We start from the raw sequence: 21,104 nt of genomic DNA on the forward strand, positions 1-21,104 counted from the left end.
TTTTCCCATTGCAACGTTAAGCATATACATAAAACATTTTTACTAGCTTTCACTTTAGATGGGCTACTTTTTCAGCTGAGCGATAGGACACCAAAATGGGAAGGAGAAGTCAATGTCACAGAGTATAAATAGCTGTGGCCAAAAACAATATTGCAGAAGAGCCAATAGGAGAAAAGCTCCCCAAATTGCAGCAGGAGTTAATTCCACATCTCCCTTCATAGGGACCTCAGGGAAAACCACTATCAGGAAACAAAAGAAGTGTGGAAGCAACCAGCACTCACATATAGACTTAGTGTTTTCTTGGGTTTCTGAAACACATACACACATATTTAAAGTCTCAACTAGTATGGCCATGAAAAGGAAACTTTTCTTATTTAAGTCATATAGAAAATGTTACCCAATAGGAAGATGGTCTTTTCTCAGATAATGCTGAAAACCACTCATGAATACCTAAGTGGATTTTAAATTATATTTAACTTGCTTATTGTATTTGAGATACAATTTGCCATCACTCGGCAAATCTAAATCTAAACCTCACCTTAAAGTAGACCTTGCAATGTGTTCCTATCATAACTCATTACACGCAACCCAAAGGACCAGTAATTTCCCACCACACTAGTTAAAACGTTTTAGATCAGTCAGCTAAACTGCATGGGGCACACACTTCACTTTCTAAATGTTTGTTAGACACTTCAAGATTGTTCTCAAGTGTTCCTAGTCAGTAAGTTTACCAAGATTCTGTAGCGGAACACACACATACGCACTCCTTAGGCATCAGCAGCATTTACAAAATGCAGGCAATCATAAAGTTATATAAGAAAAGCAGTCTCGCCTCTGAGGAAATTAGTTGAGGCATGCAAGAATCCAGGAAATCGCATATCCTCCATGCGAGGCTGGGTCACAGGAACTAGGTAAAGAAACAAAGCAAAGTACACTGGGAAACGAGGGCAGTAACAGCTGAAAAGATGCAGGCAACGCCACCAGCGGCATCTTCAAGCATTCCTTCGGAAGGGGAGTGTTTCTATGCTGTTTCTCATGAGCCACTGCTGACCTGAGTAACGGTACAAACTCAAACCAACACAGCCAGAAACGAAATCCACCATGTGGTAGACGAGACTAGGGGAGCAGCATGAAACAGTCCACAGGCTAGGGGTGCAGCAGCTGTCACACCCTGGGACTCGCGCACACCCTGGCGCTGCCACCTGCTTTCTATTTCCTCGGGAGGGCCGGTGACGCGTGAGCCCGAGAGGCACCACAGGCAGGAATAATGAAATCTGTGATTTCTAAACCCCGAGCGCAAGAAAAGGTTTCTAGGGCCCGTCTCCCCGCAGCTGGGTGACGCTTCCCCACGCGGCACGCGGCCCGCGAGGTGGAAGGGTGAGAACTTCCAGGCGGCCAAACGAGGACCAGGAGACAAGTGGGGAGGGGGAACTGCCTGGTCCGAGTGCAGGGAGTCCGGGGTTGCCGTGCCTCCACCACCACGGAGTGAAGGTAGGCTGCCGGAGGGGCCGCGCGGAGCCCAACAGCCAGGGGCCAAGCAGGGGAATCCCCCCGGGGCGAGGGCGGGCACGGGCGAAGAGGGACGCCCTGGCCGCTACCTGCTGCTGGATCTTCCCATCCTCCGTGACGACCCAGTGCGTGGTGGCGAAGGCTCCTCGTGCCGCCACACTCAGCAAGGTGGAAAGGCTGAAGAGCCAGCCTGGGCCGGAGCAAGGCGGCAGCTCGTACCGTCCACGGACCCCTACTGCCGCCGCCATCTTGCCCCCCCGGCCGGGCCGCTTACACCGGAAGCGGAAGCGAGTCTCCGACGCCTGCCATCTTGGAGAGGTCGGCGCTTGGGGAGGAGGAGGGGAAGCCGCCAAGAGGGCGTCGCTTGGCTACTACCAGGTTTCCTCTGCCTGGGTTTGGGCGTCTGGGAAGCGGGACCTTCGGCAGCTCTCCCATCTTGGCTTCAGGAATGGAGACCGCTTTTTGTTTATTGTTTTTCTGTGGGCGATGCGATCTCGGAGCGTGGGAACCGGAGGGAGAAAAGCAGTGGCTTAGATGGAGCTTAGGCAGAAGTGAGAGAACTAGTTTTGTTGTTTTTTAAATCTTTGCTTTTTAAAACGTTTCATTTCTGATAGTGTAAATAGCTGAGGAACAAAAGGTGTGCTTTCGAAATACCTAAGGGAAGAGAGGTGTTGCTTTTATTCCTAAAGTATCCCAACAGTGGAATCTTCAGAATGGAGACGGTTGTTAGTCTAGGGCACTGTTGTCCAGTAGCGCTATAATGAGAGCCACGTGTGGAATGTAAAATATAGAGGGAAGTAACCATAGTAGTACATTTTATTTAACTGAAAGTACACAAAATATTAATTCAATGTGATCTGTACAAATCATGGAAATATTCTATTTATTTTTTAACCAAGTCTTGGAAATCGGTATTCTACACTGACAGCTTATCTAGTCATATTTCAGGGGCTTAATAGGCTCATGTGGCCACCGTACTGCTCAGCACAGGTCGAGGCTTGAGGTCTAGGTCTGGATACCAGAAGCACTGGCATTATCTGGGAGCTTTTTAGACATGCAAGCAACCTGCTGAATCAGACTTCATTTTAACAACAGCCTCCGGTGACTGGTATGCATATTAAAGTTTGAGATCCACTTCCCTCTAATAAACCAACAGGCGGGCAAGCGACTAGCTTGGCTGCTAGCTTCTTGCTAGATATGTGATTTTAGGTCTTTCAGGATTGCCCTCTAATTTTGTGTGTTAAGGTTGGTATGCTTTTGGTTTTCTCCTTGGGAAAAGGATGAGAATATTGCTTAACCACGTCCCTGCACAAGTGTGTGCAGGAGAGCATTTGCTAAGTGTTTAAACACCACTTCATGCTATAGAAACAACACTAGTGGTTTTTAAAAAAATATTATTCCAAGAACAGCTTTTCTTAAAGGCCTGAAGATGGAACATTCATTTCATTAAAAATCCATGGCTTATTTGCTTTGTGCCTGGTAGGCTTATATTATCTGGGTATGGAAATGTATCCCCTGAGTGGTGTGCAATATAGTGGGATATTATTGGCAGTTTAACAATTAAAATACAGGATAATGGGGGTATATGAAGCATATGTACAGGAGAAGGCAGTCAACCAGGTGAAAAAAAGGCTTGGAGCTCTGGTGCTGGTTCAGGCAGAATAAGCAATAAGTGTGAAAAGGTGAAGTCAGTGGCATGTTGTAAGGATTTCTTGGAGTTTAGACATAGGCAATAGGGAGTGTTGCAGAATTTTAAAATAGAGAAGTGGCAAATGATGGAATCCCTTTGGTCTCAGCATCTTATTTTGGGGCATAGAGGTCAACCCTATTTCTCGTGTATAATGCTGACATCATCATCATCATCAAACATTTCTTGAGTGTTTAATACATCCTGGGTCCCATACGTGCATAGTTCCTGTTAGTCATCACAACTTACCAAGCTTTGGCTAATTAAGTAAGTTGGCCAAGATCATATTGCTAAGTGGTAGAGTTCAGGTTTGGACCCAGATCCACCTGACTCTATATCTGAGAGCTTGAGAATGAATGAAGGATACTGAGGAATTTGAGAAAAACCCCAGCATCACATATTTTGCTATCAGCAATTTCTTTGACCTTCGCAAGTTAACCTCTAGAGGGGTGGAATTATAGCTTCTATAGCTTTATTATACCATCTACTTATTTTTTGTAGATGGTAACTCTTTTGGGATCCTGTATTAATTTTCTAATGCTGTGTAACAATTGCCACCAACTTAGCTTAACACATTATCTCACAGTTTCCTTGGGGCAGGAGTCTTCTGGTTGTGTTAACAGTTCTCTGCTCAGTATCACAAGACTCATATCAAGGCTGCAATCTCATCTGAGGCTTGGGGGTCCTCGTCCTGTTCCAGGCTCATATTTCATGTCCTTGGCAGAATTCAGTTTATTGCCATTGCAGGACTGAGGGCTCCATTTTATTACTGGCTGCCGATTGTGGCCATGAACACTGATGCTACCCACAATTTCGTCATGTGGCTCTCACAATGGCAGTTATTCCTTCAAGGCAAGCAGGAGAATATTTCTACTGTTGAAATCTCTTGAATTCCTCTATCTCTAAGCCCAGACTTAGAGGGCTCATGTGAGCTGATTAGATCCATTTGAATAATACCCCTTTTTTATTAACTTCAAATAAACTGATTAGTAACTTTAATGACATCTGTAAAAATTTTGTTTGCCATATAACATTATTGTAGTCCATTTTGTGTTGGTATCACAGAATACCTAAAGCTGGGCAATTTAAAAAGAAAAGAGGTTTAATTGGCTTATGATTCTGGTGGCTGAAAAGTCCAAGATTGGGCAGCTGCATCTGGTAAGGGGCTCATGCTGCTTCCACTTATGGAGGAAAGCAGAAGGGGAGTGGGTGTCCAGATATCACATGTTGAGAGAAGCAGCAAGAGAGAGAAATCAAGGAAGCCAGACTCTTTAACAACCCATTCCCACGAGAACTAATTCATTCCTGAGAGCAAGAACTCACTCCCATGTGAGGGCATTAATCTGTTCATGACAGATCTACCCCCATGACCCAGAAACCTCCCACTAGGCCCCAACTCCCAATGCTGCCACATTGGGTACCTGATTTCAACATGAGTTTTGGCAGGCTCTAACCACATCCAAACCTATGATCACAGGAGTGATACCGTAGTCATGTTTTTCCCTACACAGTCAAGTTAGGAAATTTCCCCTTTTCCTTCTCTATTAAGGTGAAATGGACAAAAACTGTATATATTTAGTGTACAACATGATGTTTTGATATATTTAAGGGAGATTTTATGAGGGCAAGGACCATTAGGGGTCATCTTAGAATTTTGCCTACCACAGATCCTGACTGCCAAGTACCATTCTTCTAGTCTTTTACTGAACTGTCTTGACAGACTAATTTAGACATACTTTTGCTCATCCTGTTCCCTGCCTAAAATCCATTCCTCATGCTGCTTTCTCAAATCTATTTAAGATACAGTTGAAATCCTAGCCTGCAAAAATTCGACTTGTTTGCCACCTCTGAATTCTGTAGCAGTAATATGATGATACTATGCTACTTTGTGATATTACTTTATAAACTTTGAACAGCCAAACTCTTGCATGATTCTTGGAAAAGTTCTTAGTTCTAATCTGGTGAGACAGAACACTCAAACAGTAAGTCAGGCAAAATTTATTATGAATAGGCGGCAAAGTTAAAAAGAAATGGAAGATCCATGGTTAGCTGATCCCCATGGCTCAGGAAAGCTGCCCAGGGCAGATGGAGCCTTGTCTGTATATAACCCATGTTGCAACACAGATGAGGAACTCCAAAAACACTTTGGGTTTTATACCCTGGGTATAACTGAGATTGCTGAGTACAAGTGTTGCAGAATATCCTGTTTTAGGAAAAATGAGGACACAGCCCAGATTGTTCTGGAAGCTTCCTCATCTCAGGCTGTTCCATTCTCGGTACATTACGCCTGAAAATTGCAAGCAAGGGAGAAGAGCTGGTGTGGCCAAGGCCATCCAGGGATCTGTCACCTTGCAAATTCTTTGTTTAATTACTTACACTGTTAGCAACTGAGGGCAGGAAACATTTCTTCTACTATCATTTTTATCTTCTTTGGAGCTTCCATACAAAATAGTTTGACTCAGTTTTTTACCTCCCCCAAATGTAGCATTCCCGTTTTGTGTGAATAAAACAATAAAAATTTTAACCTAAATAAAATTGTTCCTACTAATTTTCTATATCCAGATCACTCATCATCCTTCTTTTATTCTGTTGTTCTAAGATCTGATGTTTCTTTTTTCACTATACTTTTCCTCTTAGATGAAACTTACAGAAATGCAGGATGGCAGCTGACAAAATTGCCGATATCTCAAATTGTGATTCAATTCTGTTGAACGAGTGATAGGCAAGCCCCTAATTGCATGTAATTTAGTCTTTGAACATATTTTAACTAATAGGTCTTTTATTTACTATCACTATAAATCACATAATTTTTAAAAGTTATGAATTAGAAATCATTCTGTTGATAGAACGATCTTTCTGGATTAACTTCCTCCCTTGAGCCACCTTACCTGCAAATTACAAAGGATTTACATACTGCCTAGTACTTAGAAAATACTTACGATATAAATATCCCCTAGGGAGTGTAACACTCTGGTTTACATTCTGTTATTTTTTGCCTCACAATTAAACCAACATAAGTCTTAGAGGTTTAAATTTTAAGACTTAAAACAGGATTTATTATTTTTCAGTTTGTTGGACTCAGCTGGGTGGTGGTTCTGCTACACCTGGTGTTGACTGGGTAACTCTTAAGGCTGCATTCTGCTAGAAGCTAAGCTGAGGCGAAAATGTTCCAGATTGGCTCCAACTCATCTGGTGCTTTAGCTGGAGTGGTTGAAATGGCTGGGGGTAGCTGGGCCTCTCTCTCAGACAGGGTAATTACATAGGCTTCTTACAGGGTGGCTCAGGGTGCTGAAAGAATAAAAGGAAGCTGCCAGCCTTCAGAGGGTCATGTCCCAAGAAGTGGCAAAGCATCACTTCTGCATTCTCCTGGTTAGAGAAGATAACAAGCTTAAGCCCAAATTCAAGTGTGGATGGCAACAGACTCATCTTGATAGGAGAAACAACCTGTTTGAATAGGAATGGAGGGAATTATTGGCATCCTACTACATATGGTTAAGTCTTTAAGAGCAATTTTGAATTGGTTGGAAGCAGGGTGGAGGGGAACAAGGTGGAAAGGAGCTTGGTTATAGCAAGAAGGGCTTTACATGTGTATCTCCTTATCATTATGCACAGTGAGTGAAGAGGATTTTTAAAGGGCAGGCAGAGGATACCTAAATATAGTAATTTCATTTGGAAATTGTCAAATCGATCAGGCAGTCTGAAGTATGAGGACTACCATGGATGAGACCAAGGATTCGAACTCACAGTGACACTGGGGATGCTCTGAGGATAGCAAGATAGTCATCTTAGGTTTTTATTGGTACATTATATTTCCTATTAGTTTAAGCTTTAGTTTCCATCATATTTACTACAATGATCTCTCCTGGTGTTTTTTACCCACCTACTGAGGAAGCACATAGGTGGTCTGTAACCAACTTGATAAGCGTCCCAAGGAGACTCAAATTTATTCAGACCTGAATCAGCCAGATAAATGGGCAGAATCAAGGAATCATGATTTTCCAGAGGAAAAATGCCCCAATGTCAGAAAGAGTGTGGTGTTAATTTTCAGCTACTGAAAGCAGTTCACTATTGTAGTAGAGGATAAATTTAGGACTTCGGAGGTTGAGATTAGGAATCTAAGAACTTTTAAGATAGGCTATTCTCTAGCACAGCTTGGAACATTCTTAAAAGCAGTGTCCTGCAGATTTTGTTGCCTCAATCTCAAATGCTTTTCCTTGAGGTCCTCATGAAGCCGGCTTGGTATCATTGTCTAGGTCTCAGCTCATATTAATCACTCAGAGGCTGTTTTTCTCCCCATTCTTTTTATGCTAGCTGAAGCACATTAGAATGCTTCAGTAGCCACAAAGCACTTACTACTCTGGTACAGGCTTAAGATTGTCAGGATCTGCATAAGAGAATATAAACTCCATGGTCATGCCTGTTTTGTTCACCACTATATCCCCTAGACTTAAAATGGTTCCTTCAACTTATTATGAATTGAAAGCTTACTATGCACAAAACACTGTTCTGGATGCTTGAGATTATGAGTGAACAACATGCAAAAATCCTTACTTTTGTGGCATTTTAGCCATATATTCTAGTAGTGGGGGACAGAGTAAACAAAGAAGCTGGTAAAACTAGAGAATAGTAGGGTAAGTGGGATCTGGAGGCTTGGTGGGGTGGAAAGGGGTACTGCAGTATTAGATAGGATTGAGGTTATCTGAGGATTTGAAAAAGGAGTTAGATGACATAAGGAATAGTGACTAGAGGGGACAGTTAGTGCAAGGGCTGTAAGGGAGGAGGATGTCTCTGTCTGGCCTGCATGAAGCTAACTGGTTGTGGCAGTGATCAAGGAGAAGAATAGCAGCTGAGGTCAGTATTAAAAGCCAGGTAATATTTTTGATTTCTATTCTGAAATGGGGAGTCAGTGAACAGTTTCTGGTAGAAAAGTAGATGTCTCTTTGCTGCTGTGTTTTGAGCAGATTGTAGAGAGCTAAGTTTAACAGCAGGGAGATCAATTAGGAGGTTATTATGAAACTGCAGGCAAGAAATAATGGGGATATAAATTTGGCATTCCTTAACGTATACATGGTATTTAAAGCTTTAGGCCTGGATGTGATCACCAAGGGAATTTAGTTATCTTCTCCTGACCCACTTAAACCCTGGCTTTCAAACACTCACAACCATCCTGGGTACTACTTCAGGAATACTTATTGATAACACCTGACAGTTAAATTAATAAGTTCCAACATGCTTTGCACATATCTGAAGATAGAAATGATTTATTGATTATTTGGCAAGTAGCTGATGTTTTGCTTTGATTAAAAAAAACATTTTTTTCAGATTAGCTCCTAAAAATAAATTCAAATCAGAACTTTAAAGGATGAAAATTAGAGATAATTTATAAAATTATACTGGTTTTTTGAAAAGATCGACAAAATAGACAAAAAAAAAAAATAAAATTATATCAAGACTGAACTCCTTGTAGGCTGAGAGCAGTGTCTCATCCATCTTTATATTTTTACAGTCTGTTGGCACAGAAGTAATCAATAAATGCTCATAAATATCCAAGAATCTGAAGTAACCATAATTATAACACATCAAGACACAAAACAAAATTACAAAAGGAAATTTATTTCAAAAGCATAAGGGGACATTTACATTTAAACAAGGTGATAAACAGGTGTCTTGGAAAAGAAAAAAAAATCCACGGCATTAAGTTTTTCGTTTAAATTTGGAAACAAAAATAACCTAAGTTGTGCACTATTGCCGTAGGAAAGGGAAAGGGACGAGTGAGGGATAAGGGAACAGTCAACTCAGTATCAAACTTGAGAAAGTAAAGTCACTTCTGTTCAGCGTTGAGTTTACAAATATGCTTATCAAGAAGAAAAGTGGTAAAATTATCCGTAATGTTCAAATTTATTTTGCTGTAGTCTCAAAACAATTTCTGTACTTGAAATGGCTTTGGGCCACTAGGTGATCTATCTATGAGGTCCAGATTAACTGGTGAGTTTTCAAATGGCAATTTTATTTTCCTTTGTTCAGATTCCAAGGGAGTTTAGGTTCAGCTCGTGGTCTTTTGGAATGTTTAGAGATTATTGCCACCACTCCATAGCCAAGCTGACCAACTTTTGCTCACTTGTATGATTCTAGCCTTTCAGAACTATTTTCCCCATACACATGTGCAGTAATTCTAACAAAGGAGTTTTGCTTCTTCTGCAGTGTAGAGGTAATGGTAATGAAGACACCTGCACTGGAATCACAAACTATTCTTCAAAAAAATACATCAGACTACTAGAAATGTCATTCAGGCATTTGATTTCAATAGCAAAACTGGGGAGGGAAAATTAACTGTGAAACAAAAATATACGAAACATTCAAATGTAGAACAAAAGGTCTATGCTACTAAAAATGCCTATGACATTAAACACTCCACAAACCCCCCATCTGTTGTTTTAACCTAAAAAGTCTATTAGCTAACTTATACAATAATTTTGATTAATAACCTGAGAAGTTAAAATGTTGAAAGTGGCAAAAGCAAACCGAGAGAGCATCCCTTACTTATTGGTACCATGTTTTATCAAGTCACTTTTTCTGGGTAGCCCTGGTTATTAAATCTCCAAATTCTAAATTATCCTATCTCTTCCTGTAGAAACCTATATGTACATCAGATTCAGTATTTTGGCTGTATTTCACCCAAGCAATCTCCAATTTATCTTTGAAAATGCAGCCTTTATTTTTAGTTTTAAATAACAATAATCATGTAAGTGCAACTGACTTAGAATCCCTTGCTACTGGGAGTAAAAACCTAAATAACAAGTTAATAACGGATTCAGCCTCAAAAGGATAATCACTGTGTCAGACTACCCGTTCCTGGAATTTAAAAAAGTGATTTATATTGTGTAGTCAAGTTTCACAGCATGCATATATATATATACACACACACACATATATGCTTATGCATGTATGTATATTATACATACACATTTCTACTCAAATAGTAAGATTCCATATTCAAAAGTTTGTATCACAATATATGGAAAAGAGTTAAGTAAGCAGTGCAAAGCAACTTACTTTCTCCTAAAAATGTAATGTCATTCCTACTTTTTAAGAGAGCTATATAAGTATTTTGCTTTTATGACACTAGGTAGGAATACTGCACCACTGCCTAGCAGCTTTATTAAACAATGAAAACAAAATGTTAAGATTGACCATTACTCTTTTTCCATATATTGGGCAAAAAACTAAGAGGGAAGAGGAAAATCAGTAATCTTTCAAAACTGATGACCTTTATCAGCAGAACTAGACTGAATTTCACTACATTTTAGAATGAACAGCTCTCAACAAATTATCAAGATGTTTAAAAGATTCACAATTTGAAGTCTGAATAATGATATTGCAAAAACAACTCAAGATTGCAGACAAAGCATTCAAAAATATCACTGTGGTTTTACCTTGGACACCACCATGGTCTGTTACAAAAGTAGATCATACATACAAAGGTATAAAGAACATTAAGTTTTTAGCTGAAGGCAGCAGTCTGTTTAAAGGGACATCCCCGGCAATCCAATAAGTAGTAGAATTTAAGTATATTAAGCTCATGACAATGCTGAAGAATGCTGACGTCTTATTCAGTAGAGTCTTCCCCGACTACGATTTCCTCGTGTGCCCCAACCTCGGCCACCTCTACTTCCCCTGAAGGCTCCTCTCTGCTCTACGAAAAAGCGAACAAGGGTTTAGGTCTTGCTTAGGATTTCATGGTACAGCAAACGCAGAAGAAATGTAGCTCATAACTCTGAATACAGCAGTAGGCCCTGTAAGAACAGAACTAATATTCTGCTAGTCCATCTACAAATTTACTCTGTACGTAAAACAAGAGCAACATATATATTGAAGCACATATGGCAAGGTGCCAAATCCATTCATGTTAGTTGCTTAAGTAAATGTATCCTAGTAACAAAGTTGTTTCAAGGTGAAGTTATAAGCACTTTTTTTTAGGAGTGTCTTGCTGTGTTGCTTAGGCCAGAGTGCTGTGATGCATTCACAGTTCACTATAACGCTGAACTTTCGGACTAGAGTGATTTTTCTGCCCCAGACTCCCCAGTATCTAGGGCTATAGGTGCACACCGCCATGGCTAATTTTTTTTTTTTTTTTTTGTAGAGATGGGGTATTGTTATGTTGCCAGGCTGGTGTCAAACTGTGGGCCTCAAGGATTGTCCTACTACAGGTGTGAGCCACTGTGCCCAGCCCTGACACTTTTTAAAAAACTTAACTCTTCAAATTCACAGATAATAAGTTTACATATTCATGGGGTAGGATGGGATTTTGATACAAAGAATGTACAGTTATCAGCTCAGAGTAACAAACATATCCTTCATCTCAAACACCTACAATTTGTGTTATGAACATTCAATATCCTATTTGAAAGTATGTATTATTAACTATAGTCATCCTATAGTGTTACAGAGCACTAGGACTTAGTTCTATATTACTTTGTATTCTCCCACAAATCTCTCCCTATCCCTTCTTTCCTTATCTTCTCAGCCTCTAGTATCTAGTTCTACTTTTTACTTCTATAAGATTAACATTTTAAAACTTCCACGAGTGAGAACATGCACTGTTTAAATTTTCTGTTGCTGGCTTATTTCACCTACTATAAAGTCCATTCTTTTTTTACGGCTCAATAGGATCCCATTGTGTGTAACACCACATTTTGTTTATCCATTCATCTGTTGATGCACCTGTTGATTCTGGGTTGATTCCATGTCTTGGCTAATGAATAGTGCTACAATAAACATGGGGGTGCAAATGCATCTGACTTTTAATCATATGTAAATGAGGTAAAAATCTCTTCACTGAACTTCCAAACTTCCTCACTGCGGTTTTGATTTGCATCTCCCTGATTAGTAAAGATTTTTTCATATATTTATTGGCCATTTGTAAGTCGTCTTTTGAGAAATGTCTGTTCAGATTATTTGCCCATTTTAAATCTAGATTTGTTTTGCTGCACAGAAGCTTTTTAATTTGATATGATCCCATTGGTTTATTTATGCTATTGTTGCCTGTGCTTTTAGGTCTTACTCATGAAATATTTTCCCAGACCAATGTCTTGAAGTGATTCTCCTGTTTTCTCTTATGGTAGTTTTATTGTTTTAGGTCTTACATTTAGGTCTTTGATCCATTTTGAGTTGATTTTTGTACAGGGTGGGAGGTGGGGATCCAGTTTCATTCTTCTGCATATGGATACCCAGTTTTCTCAGCACGATTTCTTGAAGAGACTGTCCCTTTCTCCAATGAGTGTTCTTGCCACCTTTGTAAAAATTCAGCTGGCTGTGGATATGTGGATTAATTTCTGGTTCTATTATGTTCCATTGGTCTGTATCTATTTTTATGCCAGTATCATGCCATTTTGGTTACTACAGCTTTAATTTATATTTTGAGATCTGGTAGTGTGATACCTCCAGCTTTGTTCTTTTTGCTCAGGACTGCTTTGGCTATTTGGGGTCTTGTGGTTCCATATACATTTTAAGATTTTTTTGGTGAAGTTCTATAAAGAATGTCATTGTTATTTTGATAGGAGTTGTATTGAATCTGTAGATTACTCTGGGTAGTATGGTCATTTAAAATATATTAATTCCGCCAATACACGAGTATGGAGTGTCTTTCCATTTGTTTGTATCCCCTTCAATTTCTTTCATCAGGGTTTCATAGTTTTCCTTGTATAAAAATCTTTCACCTTCTTGGTTTATTCCTAGATTTTTTTCTTCATAGCTATAATAAATGGGATTGCTTTGATTTCTTTTTCAGCTAGTTCAGTTTATGCATGGAAATGCTACTGATTTTTGTATATTAATTTTGTATCTTCTAACTTTTGTAAATTTATTGGTTCTATGAGTTTTTTGGTAGAGTCTTCAGGTTTTTTATATATAACATCAAGTCATCTGCAAACAGGGACAATTTGTCTTCTCCTTTCCAGTTTGGATGCCCTTTTCCTTCTTTCTCTTGTCTACCTACTCTGGCTAGGACTTTTGTAACTACTACTTAGTTCTTTATTCTGGTGTCTATCATTACTAAAGGTAACTAGTTAGGCTAAAAAATGTCCCTTTGAATGCAACAAATACACATTTTTGTTTTAATCACAGTATTTCAAGCAACTGGACTCACACAAATGTAGATCTAAATACTGAGTTTTTTTTCACTGCTTTATCAGCTACATAAGCCTCTCAGGCTACCACCAAAAAGATGCTATATATATATATATATATATATATACATACATACATACATATATGTGTGTGTGTGTGTGTATATATATATATATATATATATACGTGTGTGTGTGTGTATCTATGTTTCAGCTATTGATATAAATTAAGTGTATCTTTTGCTGAAAAACGAAGTCACTTGTGTTACATAGTAGAACAAGATTCTTTGATCTACTGGTCAGTCACTTTTATAGCCAGAGAAATGGTCCTCAAAGGTGTTGTCCCCATGAAGAAAACTGATTGAAGTTATCAGAAAAGCTGGACTTCTAATCATATGTAAATGAGATAAGATCTCTTCATTAACTTCTAAACTTTCTCATCATAGCAATCTTCTTAGCAGCAATAGACAGCTTGGTTTTGCCGTTTTTGATCCACAATCTTGGAGGCTTGAAAAATACCTTTTCAGTCAATTTTGCAATCAACTTTTTTGCCATTATGTCTTATTAGGGTGATGTCTTGATGTCTTTTTTGACCCCCCTTTCTGTAGAAAGAAAAGTAATTCAATTCTGAGACAGGAAACTCACTGGATCTTTCCCTGATTTGGCTAATATTTATCTGTATAATAGAATGGGGTCTGATTCAAAGTCACCTTCTTATGCCATGACACATTTTTACAAGTTGATTAGTATGCAAACCATCTGAAAATGAAATTATTATGTTTATTATCCTAATGAACACATTCAGAAAATCAGAGGTGGTTTCTCTGAGAGCATGCTCCCAGAGACAGACACAGTAACTATGGGAACATTAAGGTAGTGTAGTAGCCTTTTGTGGGCCATGACTTCTGCATTTTTGACTGTTCTGACGTGGAGCCATCTATGCAGATGCCTGCACATTTCACCCTACCATACTCAATATTCACATCAACACACTTAACACTGTCATAGATACCATTATTAGCTTTAAGCTAAGAGACTACTAAAATCCACTCTTTCAGTATGAATTCGGGTTACATTCTATTCAGCTGTACCTAATGTGGAAATTAAATTCACTGTATGAAGGTATTATTTGATATAGTTATCTTTTCTACACCGGCTAATGCTTTTTTTAACCTCCAATTGATACAGCCATTTCTATAGTACAGAGATTCACCAAATTTTCTTCTTTTTGAAGAGCTTCATCCTAAAAAAAATTATGCATTTTCATGATCTTTTCAATGGTTTAAAGCTTAACTTTTTTTTTTTTAAGAATCACTGCTCGCAGTTTAAATTAAACTTTAAGAATTATTTTTATGTTCCAAAAAGTAAAGAACACAAGTCACAAAATGTAGAACATCTAGTACTCTACAGTTACTGGGGGAACTTTGTGCACTGGAAGGAAAACTAAATGTGGGTATATGTTTATGAATGATTTGATTGAAAATGTACCTGGAAGTTGAACTAATTTGTGACATACCACGTTTGTAAAGCAAAAAACAGGGACACTGGTTAGTAAAGCCATAAATTTGGATACTGAGAACTGCTTTCATTTTAACAAGTGAAATAAAGTCAAGCAAATGCTTCAAATTTTGTTGTGAGAATACCTATGACCTGATCACATTAAATTCCCAAATGTAAAATATTTGCAGAAATTCATTGTTCTTTCCAAAAAGGAGAATCAGATTTTAGTTTGCTTTGCCCTTCTGTTATTTTGAAGACTGGAAATAACTGAAGTTTGTGACTCCTGGGTTTTTGTCTTGAGTAAAACTTTGCTTATATTTCTCACATTGACAGTTTTTTTGTTTTCTTTTAAAAACATATTGGATACAATCTAAAGTGTTACATTTTTCACATTCTTTTTCCACATGCATTGTATCACCTGATTCTCATTATTGAGCAGGCAATGAGTTTCACACAATAGAATCCTCATGAAAATCAAATTAACTTGCCCAATAAAAAGGAGTACATTTCTTGTATTACCATAGCTTTTGATTACTTTGATTAAAGCCACATTCTCCCAGTATCTGAGATAATTGTTGATTTTAAGAATGGTACTGTTAGACACATTAAATCATACAAGTGATAGAGGACAACATGTGATTCAACCAAGTAAGAGAATCCTTTCCCCTTACAAAATACTTTCACAAATACTCTCATTTGAAGCCTGTAAGAGCTGTGTTACCTCAGTTTTCGGATGAGAGGCAAGGAGATGTACATTTACATATTGTTATGTAAGTAAAAGAGTTCAGTGATCATCCTTAAATCTGTCTCAGAGTCTGCAGGGGAAGGGTTCATTTCAGTCTAAAATTAAAATTGGCTTTCTATAATCTGCTCAGACATTAGAGAAATTCAACTGTTATAGAAGAAATTTAATGTTACAGTTATCTCACCTTAGAAACAAAATTACAGAGATAATATGATTTAGAACCTGCTCTTTTTTTTTAAAAAGACACAGGATCTAGCTTACTGTAGGCTTTGGTCTTCTGGGCTCCAATAATCCTCCTGCCTCCTGCTCCTTGAATAGCTGGGACTGCAAGTGCACGCCACGACACCCAGCTGATCTTTAAAATTTTTTGTAGAAATGGGGGTCTTGCTTTGTTGCCCAGGCTGGCCTCGAACTCCTGGGCTTAAGTGATTCTCCCACCCTGGCCTCCCAAAGTGCTGGGTTTACAGTGTGAGCTACCATGCCTGCCTAAACTTTGTCCTCTTAAGCAAGGTAAGGAATTGACCTGATATTTCTCTCCATTCTCTATAAAAAAAATCCATGAGGAAATTAAGCCAGTGAAAGATAAACTTTACTTATGATTCAACTGCCATCAGAGAGGATAGACTGGTATGAAGCTCTCCTGGTTTCTAATGGCTAAAGGGGAATAGGAAGCACTGACTGGAGGACTGCACTCTGGGCAGAGGGAGAGACTACAATAGAACACATCTTCCTTGCTAGATGATGCCCAAACATCTGACCTCACTTCTGTGACTCCTTTTTAACTAACTGTATAGAAGGTGGAAGGACAGGCAGCAGGCTGACAAGGTCCAAGGTCCAAGAAAGAATATTACTAGTATCTCTCAGAAGCTGTACCCATCCCTGAGGGAGAATGCACAGAAGGCCTTGCCTTGAAGCTACAACAGGGAAAGCATGGAAACAACGGTTCTGTCAACTTTTGTTTGGTTCTGCTGAATACAAGAGGCGTATTTTTCTTTAAGTGCTCACTGTTTAATGTTGCATGCTCAGTACAGTGAGCCTACAAGAGTGAATGAGAGGAATGGGATAAATTGTTTCCTCAACAGCCCTAGTTTCCCAAGCTAATTCAGAAAAGTCATTGGATAGAACCATGACACTGTATATAATTAGTACAACACAATTTTTGCCTTATCTCTCATGCTGCTTGTACCCAAACGGAAACGCTCACCATAATTAAAGTTGCCCAGATTGCTGCTGTATTTCCCACTGGGAGGATTATAAATCTGCCTGGCATCTCTTTTTGGTCCTGCTGAAGACTTCTTGGGTGGTGAACCTGAAGTTGTATCTTCACTGGCTCTCTTTTGCCTGTAACAATAGGAAGAACAGCAATTAAAAACATTCTATTACGCCAAAAGCTATCAATACATTCATAATTCGGCATATCAGTTATGAAAGACACCCTAAAGAGGATAATCTCATCAGAAAAAAATTGTTTGATGTCATTAAATTAACCATAGTTTGGTTATGCAGACAATGTCAGAAGGCATTTACAAGGCTTTAAAATAATCTGAAATATGTAGCTTCACAGACTTACATGCAAGTGACTTACTTTACAAAATCTGTCAGAAAAAAAAATCTAGTTTTGTTACAGGAATACAAGTAGGCGTGAGAAGTTCCAGGGTTACCTCCTACCAGTTTATTTTAGAAATACTGAAATTAGATTTTACATTTTAAGTCACATTTCTAATAGTCATATTTAAATATGCTATTATCAATCATTTAACAATGCACCCTTTTGATCAGTAAATGTAACAACTGAATTACGTTTTGATTACACTCAAATCTCTTTTGAATATATTTCTTACCCAATCTCAACCTTTTGTACAGGTTTCCAGGATAGTGTTACTGTGCTCTTATAAGAAGGAGGAATGTGGAAGAGATCCTGGAGAGACAAAAATCACAAAAGAATTCTAACGTGTTTGTTGGTGGCAGGGGGTGGTGGTAAGGGTAGGAAACGGAGACAGATCTTAAAGATTAAATTTAGGAGACCAAGCTTACTGCAACAGAAAATTAAACAGGGACATTTCTGTTTACAAATCACATCTATTACCTAATTAACATAATTTTGTACACATAACAAAGGGTAGTGTAGCTATTTCTTCTAAATGTCATTGTACATTTCAGGATGAAATATATCAATATTTTTCCATTTTAATAAACAAAATCAGCAAATATGTTCTGTTTTGTTTCTGCACAGATGCAGTCACCACAGATGCTTTAAGGAAAATACAATGGTGCAATCTGCCTGTGCTTTTGCAAATTAGAAAAAAATCTAAAGCTCTGTCAGCACTATAGGAAAAGTAAAAACAAACAAACCAAAACCACTAAAGCTCTGGCTAATCATGTTTCCTGAGACAAGACCAAATCCCTCTTCTTTCTCCACCAACTAAATGTGAAGATAACAAGGATGAAGACCTTTGTGATAATCCACTTCCACTTAACAAACATATTCTCTCTTTATGATTTTAACATTTTCTCCTGCAGCTTACTTGATTGTAATACAGTATATAATACATATATCAAATATGTCAATTAACTGTTTATGTTATCGGTAAGGCTTCTTGTCCACGGCAGGCTATTGGTAGTTTTTCAAAATTAATTTTTATAAAGTCAGTCAAATGTAGCAGTGGGGGTGGTGGTTGTATACCAATTTTGGTGACACTAACGTTAATAAGTTCTGATAACCCACTACCATTGTACCAGCCAGTGGTAAAGTTTTTGTGGGAGTCAAAAGGTATAAATGGGGCTAGTATCCCTGAGCCCTTCATTGTTCAAGGGTCAACTATAATTATTCCATATGATTTTCACATTAGCTTTAAGGCATACTAGTCCCAGTTTTTGTTACTGGCAGGCTATGTGCTATAGGTGTTGCAAATACCATTTCTTTTTCTCATCTGGCATAATACAATCAAGCTATAAGTGTATACTACAATACAATACAATACAGTATAATACAATACAAGTGATGGCTACTTTGTGATTTTTTATTTTTATTTTTTTTTGGTTCTCTCAGGTTATTATTTTGTTTAGGTTAGCAAATACTTGGGAAGGGTAAACAGAATTGAAAGGTATTTATAGCTTAATGGAAAGGTATACCCTAGCCTATAGTACAGAAAGCTTTCAATTTATTACACAGACAAGCTTATAAAAAGAAAACACAGGAAAACATTTCATTGTGCTATATATATAGAGCACATGTCCATTCTTAAGAGTAAGCAAAACAGGGATTTATCGGCCATTCAAAAGAACCCAACAGCATTAAGACCACTAGAACTTAAGTCACTGAAATTTCTGAGACTGTATCTATCTATTTCGATGCTTTGAGCCAGAGGAAGTTTGCATGCCTCCCTTTGTTGGAAGTATCTTATGTAAAACTTTTAAATAAATAAATGTATGATTTTATGGAAACTGCAGAAATATCACTTGGTATTGTAGACTTACCTTAATTAAAACATTGATATTGTTTGTTATTTTCAATGCAACAACTTTAATCTTGTTCTGCAAAGGGAAAGGAAAATCAAGACAAATTGCCAATAACTTCTATGAGGCATAATCCATTCTGACATAGAACTAGAGTAATTATACTCCTCTAGCAGAATCACTTCTACAGTCTTTACAGAATTCCTTGTTTTAATTCTATAAATAATGCTTATTCCTACTGCTTGACTCTAAACAAATCTAGATGTGGCAAAGAAAGCAAATAATTATGTTTCCTTGACAGGTTAGAATGTACCTAAAAAATGAATAAGGGATAGGTCACATGGACATAGGAGTTGTTTTTTTTTTTTTTTTTAATTTTTTTTTAATTTTTTTTTTTTTTTTTTTTTTGAGATGGAGTTTCACTCTTGTTCACTTCACTCCAGGCTGGAGTGCAGTGGCGTGATCTCGGCTCACCGCAACCTCCGTCTCCTGGGTTCAAGCAATTCTCCTGCCTCAGCCTCCCGAGTAGCTGGGACTACAGGCATGCACCACCATGCCCAGCTAATTTTTGTATTTTTAGTAGAGACAGGGTTTCACCATGTTGACCAGGATGGTCTCAATCTCTTGACCTCGTGATCCACCCGTCTCGGCCTCCCAAGTGCTGGGATTATAGGCGTGAGCCACCGCGCCCGGCCAGGAGTTGTTTTAAGATAAATCAGTTTAAGTTATAGGAACACAATGAAAGTCTAAAATATTTCATTAGGACTGGGATGAAGACTATTGAATTAGGTGAGATAAGGGAAAATGAAAAACTCAAGTCTATATGGTTTGGTATGGAGCTAGCAGTTTATGAAATGTGAGCCAGTACTCTTACCTCTTCTGTTTTTAAGGCCTCACCCGTTTTACCCTGGAGAGCTAAACGAAGTTGTCTGATATAAACTTGCAGGCCCCGTGCAAAGTACTGCAGCCTAAATGAAAAAAGTGTTAATTAGCAATTCATCACTTCAATTTTATTTTTAAACTCAATCTTATACTGTAGCAAAATGATCCTAAGTGCAGAAATGGCTACATGACCAATAAACTAAAGAGCAAAATTTTAAGTTGCTTTTTTTCTGATCAAGAGCTTTATCAAGTATGAAACTTCTGCCTTACCACACAGTAGAAGACAGTAACAGCTAACAGAATGGCTCAAGCATTTCAAAATTTAAGATGTGAATTTGTTAATGGAACAATTCAATAAGCAGTGTCTTTGTGAAAACTACTTATATTGATTTCTCCGGTGCTGCTTCTCCAGTAACACTATAAAATATATTATTAATAATAGCAGCGACAGTCTATTAATACCTACTATTTATTAGGCACTGTGCTAAAAATGGTGCATTCATTGTCTCATTAAGCTCCCGCAACTATTATGAGGTAGGTACTATTATCACTTAACAACTGAGAAAAATTTGAGGGGGCTAAGAGAGGTTAGGGTACCTGCCCAAGATCATAAAACAAGTAGGAAGAGCCAGAGTCCTTTTTCCCTATCATGGATTTGTTAAACCATTCCTGTCTTTTTATTTTTTTAGAGACATGATCTCATCATTCAGACAGGAGTGCAGGGGCATGATTGCTGCTCACCATAACCTCGAACTCCTAGGCTCAAGCAATCCTCCCATCTCTGTGTTTGCTGCAAATAGCTGGGACTACTGGTATGTCACCACGCCCTGCTAATTTTTTTTATTTGAGACGGAGTTTCGCTCTTGTTACCCAGGCTGGAGAGCAATGGCGCGATCTCGGCTCACCGCAACCTCCGCATCCTGGGTTCAGGCAATTCTCCTGCCTCAGCCTCCTGAGTAGCTGGGATTACAGGCACACGCCACCATGCCCAGCTGATTTTTTTTATTTCTTTTTAGTAGAGACGGGGTTTCACCATGTTGACCAGGATGGTCTCGATCTCTTGACCTCGTGATCCACCCGCCTCGGCCTGCCAAAGTGCTGAGATTACAGGCGTGAGCCACCGCGCCCGGCCCTGCTAATTTTTTTTAAGTTATTTTTTGTAGAGACAGGATCTGACTATGTTGCCCAGCTGGTCTGAAAC

At 38.5% G+C, this 21,104-nt stretch overlaps 2 protein-coding genes across 7 annotated transcripts in view; both read right to left on the reverse strand.

Moving 5' to 3' along the window:
- The window catches only part of TTC17 (tetratricopeptide repeat domain 17), a 142,085-nt gene extending 140,263 nt beyond the window's left edge, over window positions 1-1,822 (reverse strand). For all 4 annotated transcript variants that reach the window (XM_017529412.1, XM_017529413.2, XM_017529415.1 and 1 more), the window contains exon 1: window positions 1,599-1,822. In XM_017529412.1, the coding sequence (XP_017384901.1) occupies window positions 1,599-1,757 (159 nt within the window). In that variant the 5' untranslated portion in view covers window positions 1,758-1,822. The remainder of the gene's footprint in view (window positions 1-1,598) is intronic.
- Window positions 1,823-8,788: 6,966 nt separating this feature from the next.
- The window catches only part of API5 (apoptosis inhibitor 5), a 30,337-nt gene continuing 18,021 nt past the window's right edge, over window positions 8,789-21,104 (reverse strand). Inside the window, exons 10-14 of one of the 3 annotated variants that reach the window (XM_017529417.2) lie at window positions 19,896-19,989; window positions 19,043-19,099; window positions 17,407-17,483; window positions 16,770-16,906; window positions 8,789-10,889 (exon numbers count right to left, since the gene is read on the reverse strand). In XM_017529417.2, coding sequence (XP_017384906.1) covers window positions 10,807-10,889; window positions 16,770-16,906; window positions 17,407-17,483; window positions 19,043-19,099; window positions 19,896-19,989 — 448 coding nt within the window. In that variant the 3' untranslated portion in view covers window positions 8,789-10,806. Of the gene's footprint in view, window positions 10,890-13,516; window positions 13,923-16,769; window positions 16,907-17,406; window positions 17,484-19,042; window positions 19,100-19,895; window positions 19,990-21,104 lie in introns of those variants that run through there. The other 2 variants (XM_017529419.2, XM_017529418.2) reach the window with 2 other exon arrangements.

This window comes from Cebus imitator, unplaced genomic scaffold (assembly GCF_001604975.1).
Source record: "Cebus imitator isolate Cc_AM_T3 unplaced genomic scaffold, Cebus_imitator-1.0 Scaffold58, whole genome shotgun sequence".
Taxonomy (NCBI): Eukaryota; Metazoa; Chordata; class Mammalia; order Primates; family Cebidae; genus Cebus; species Cebus imitator.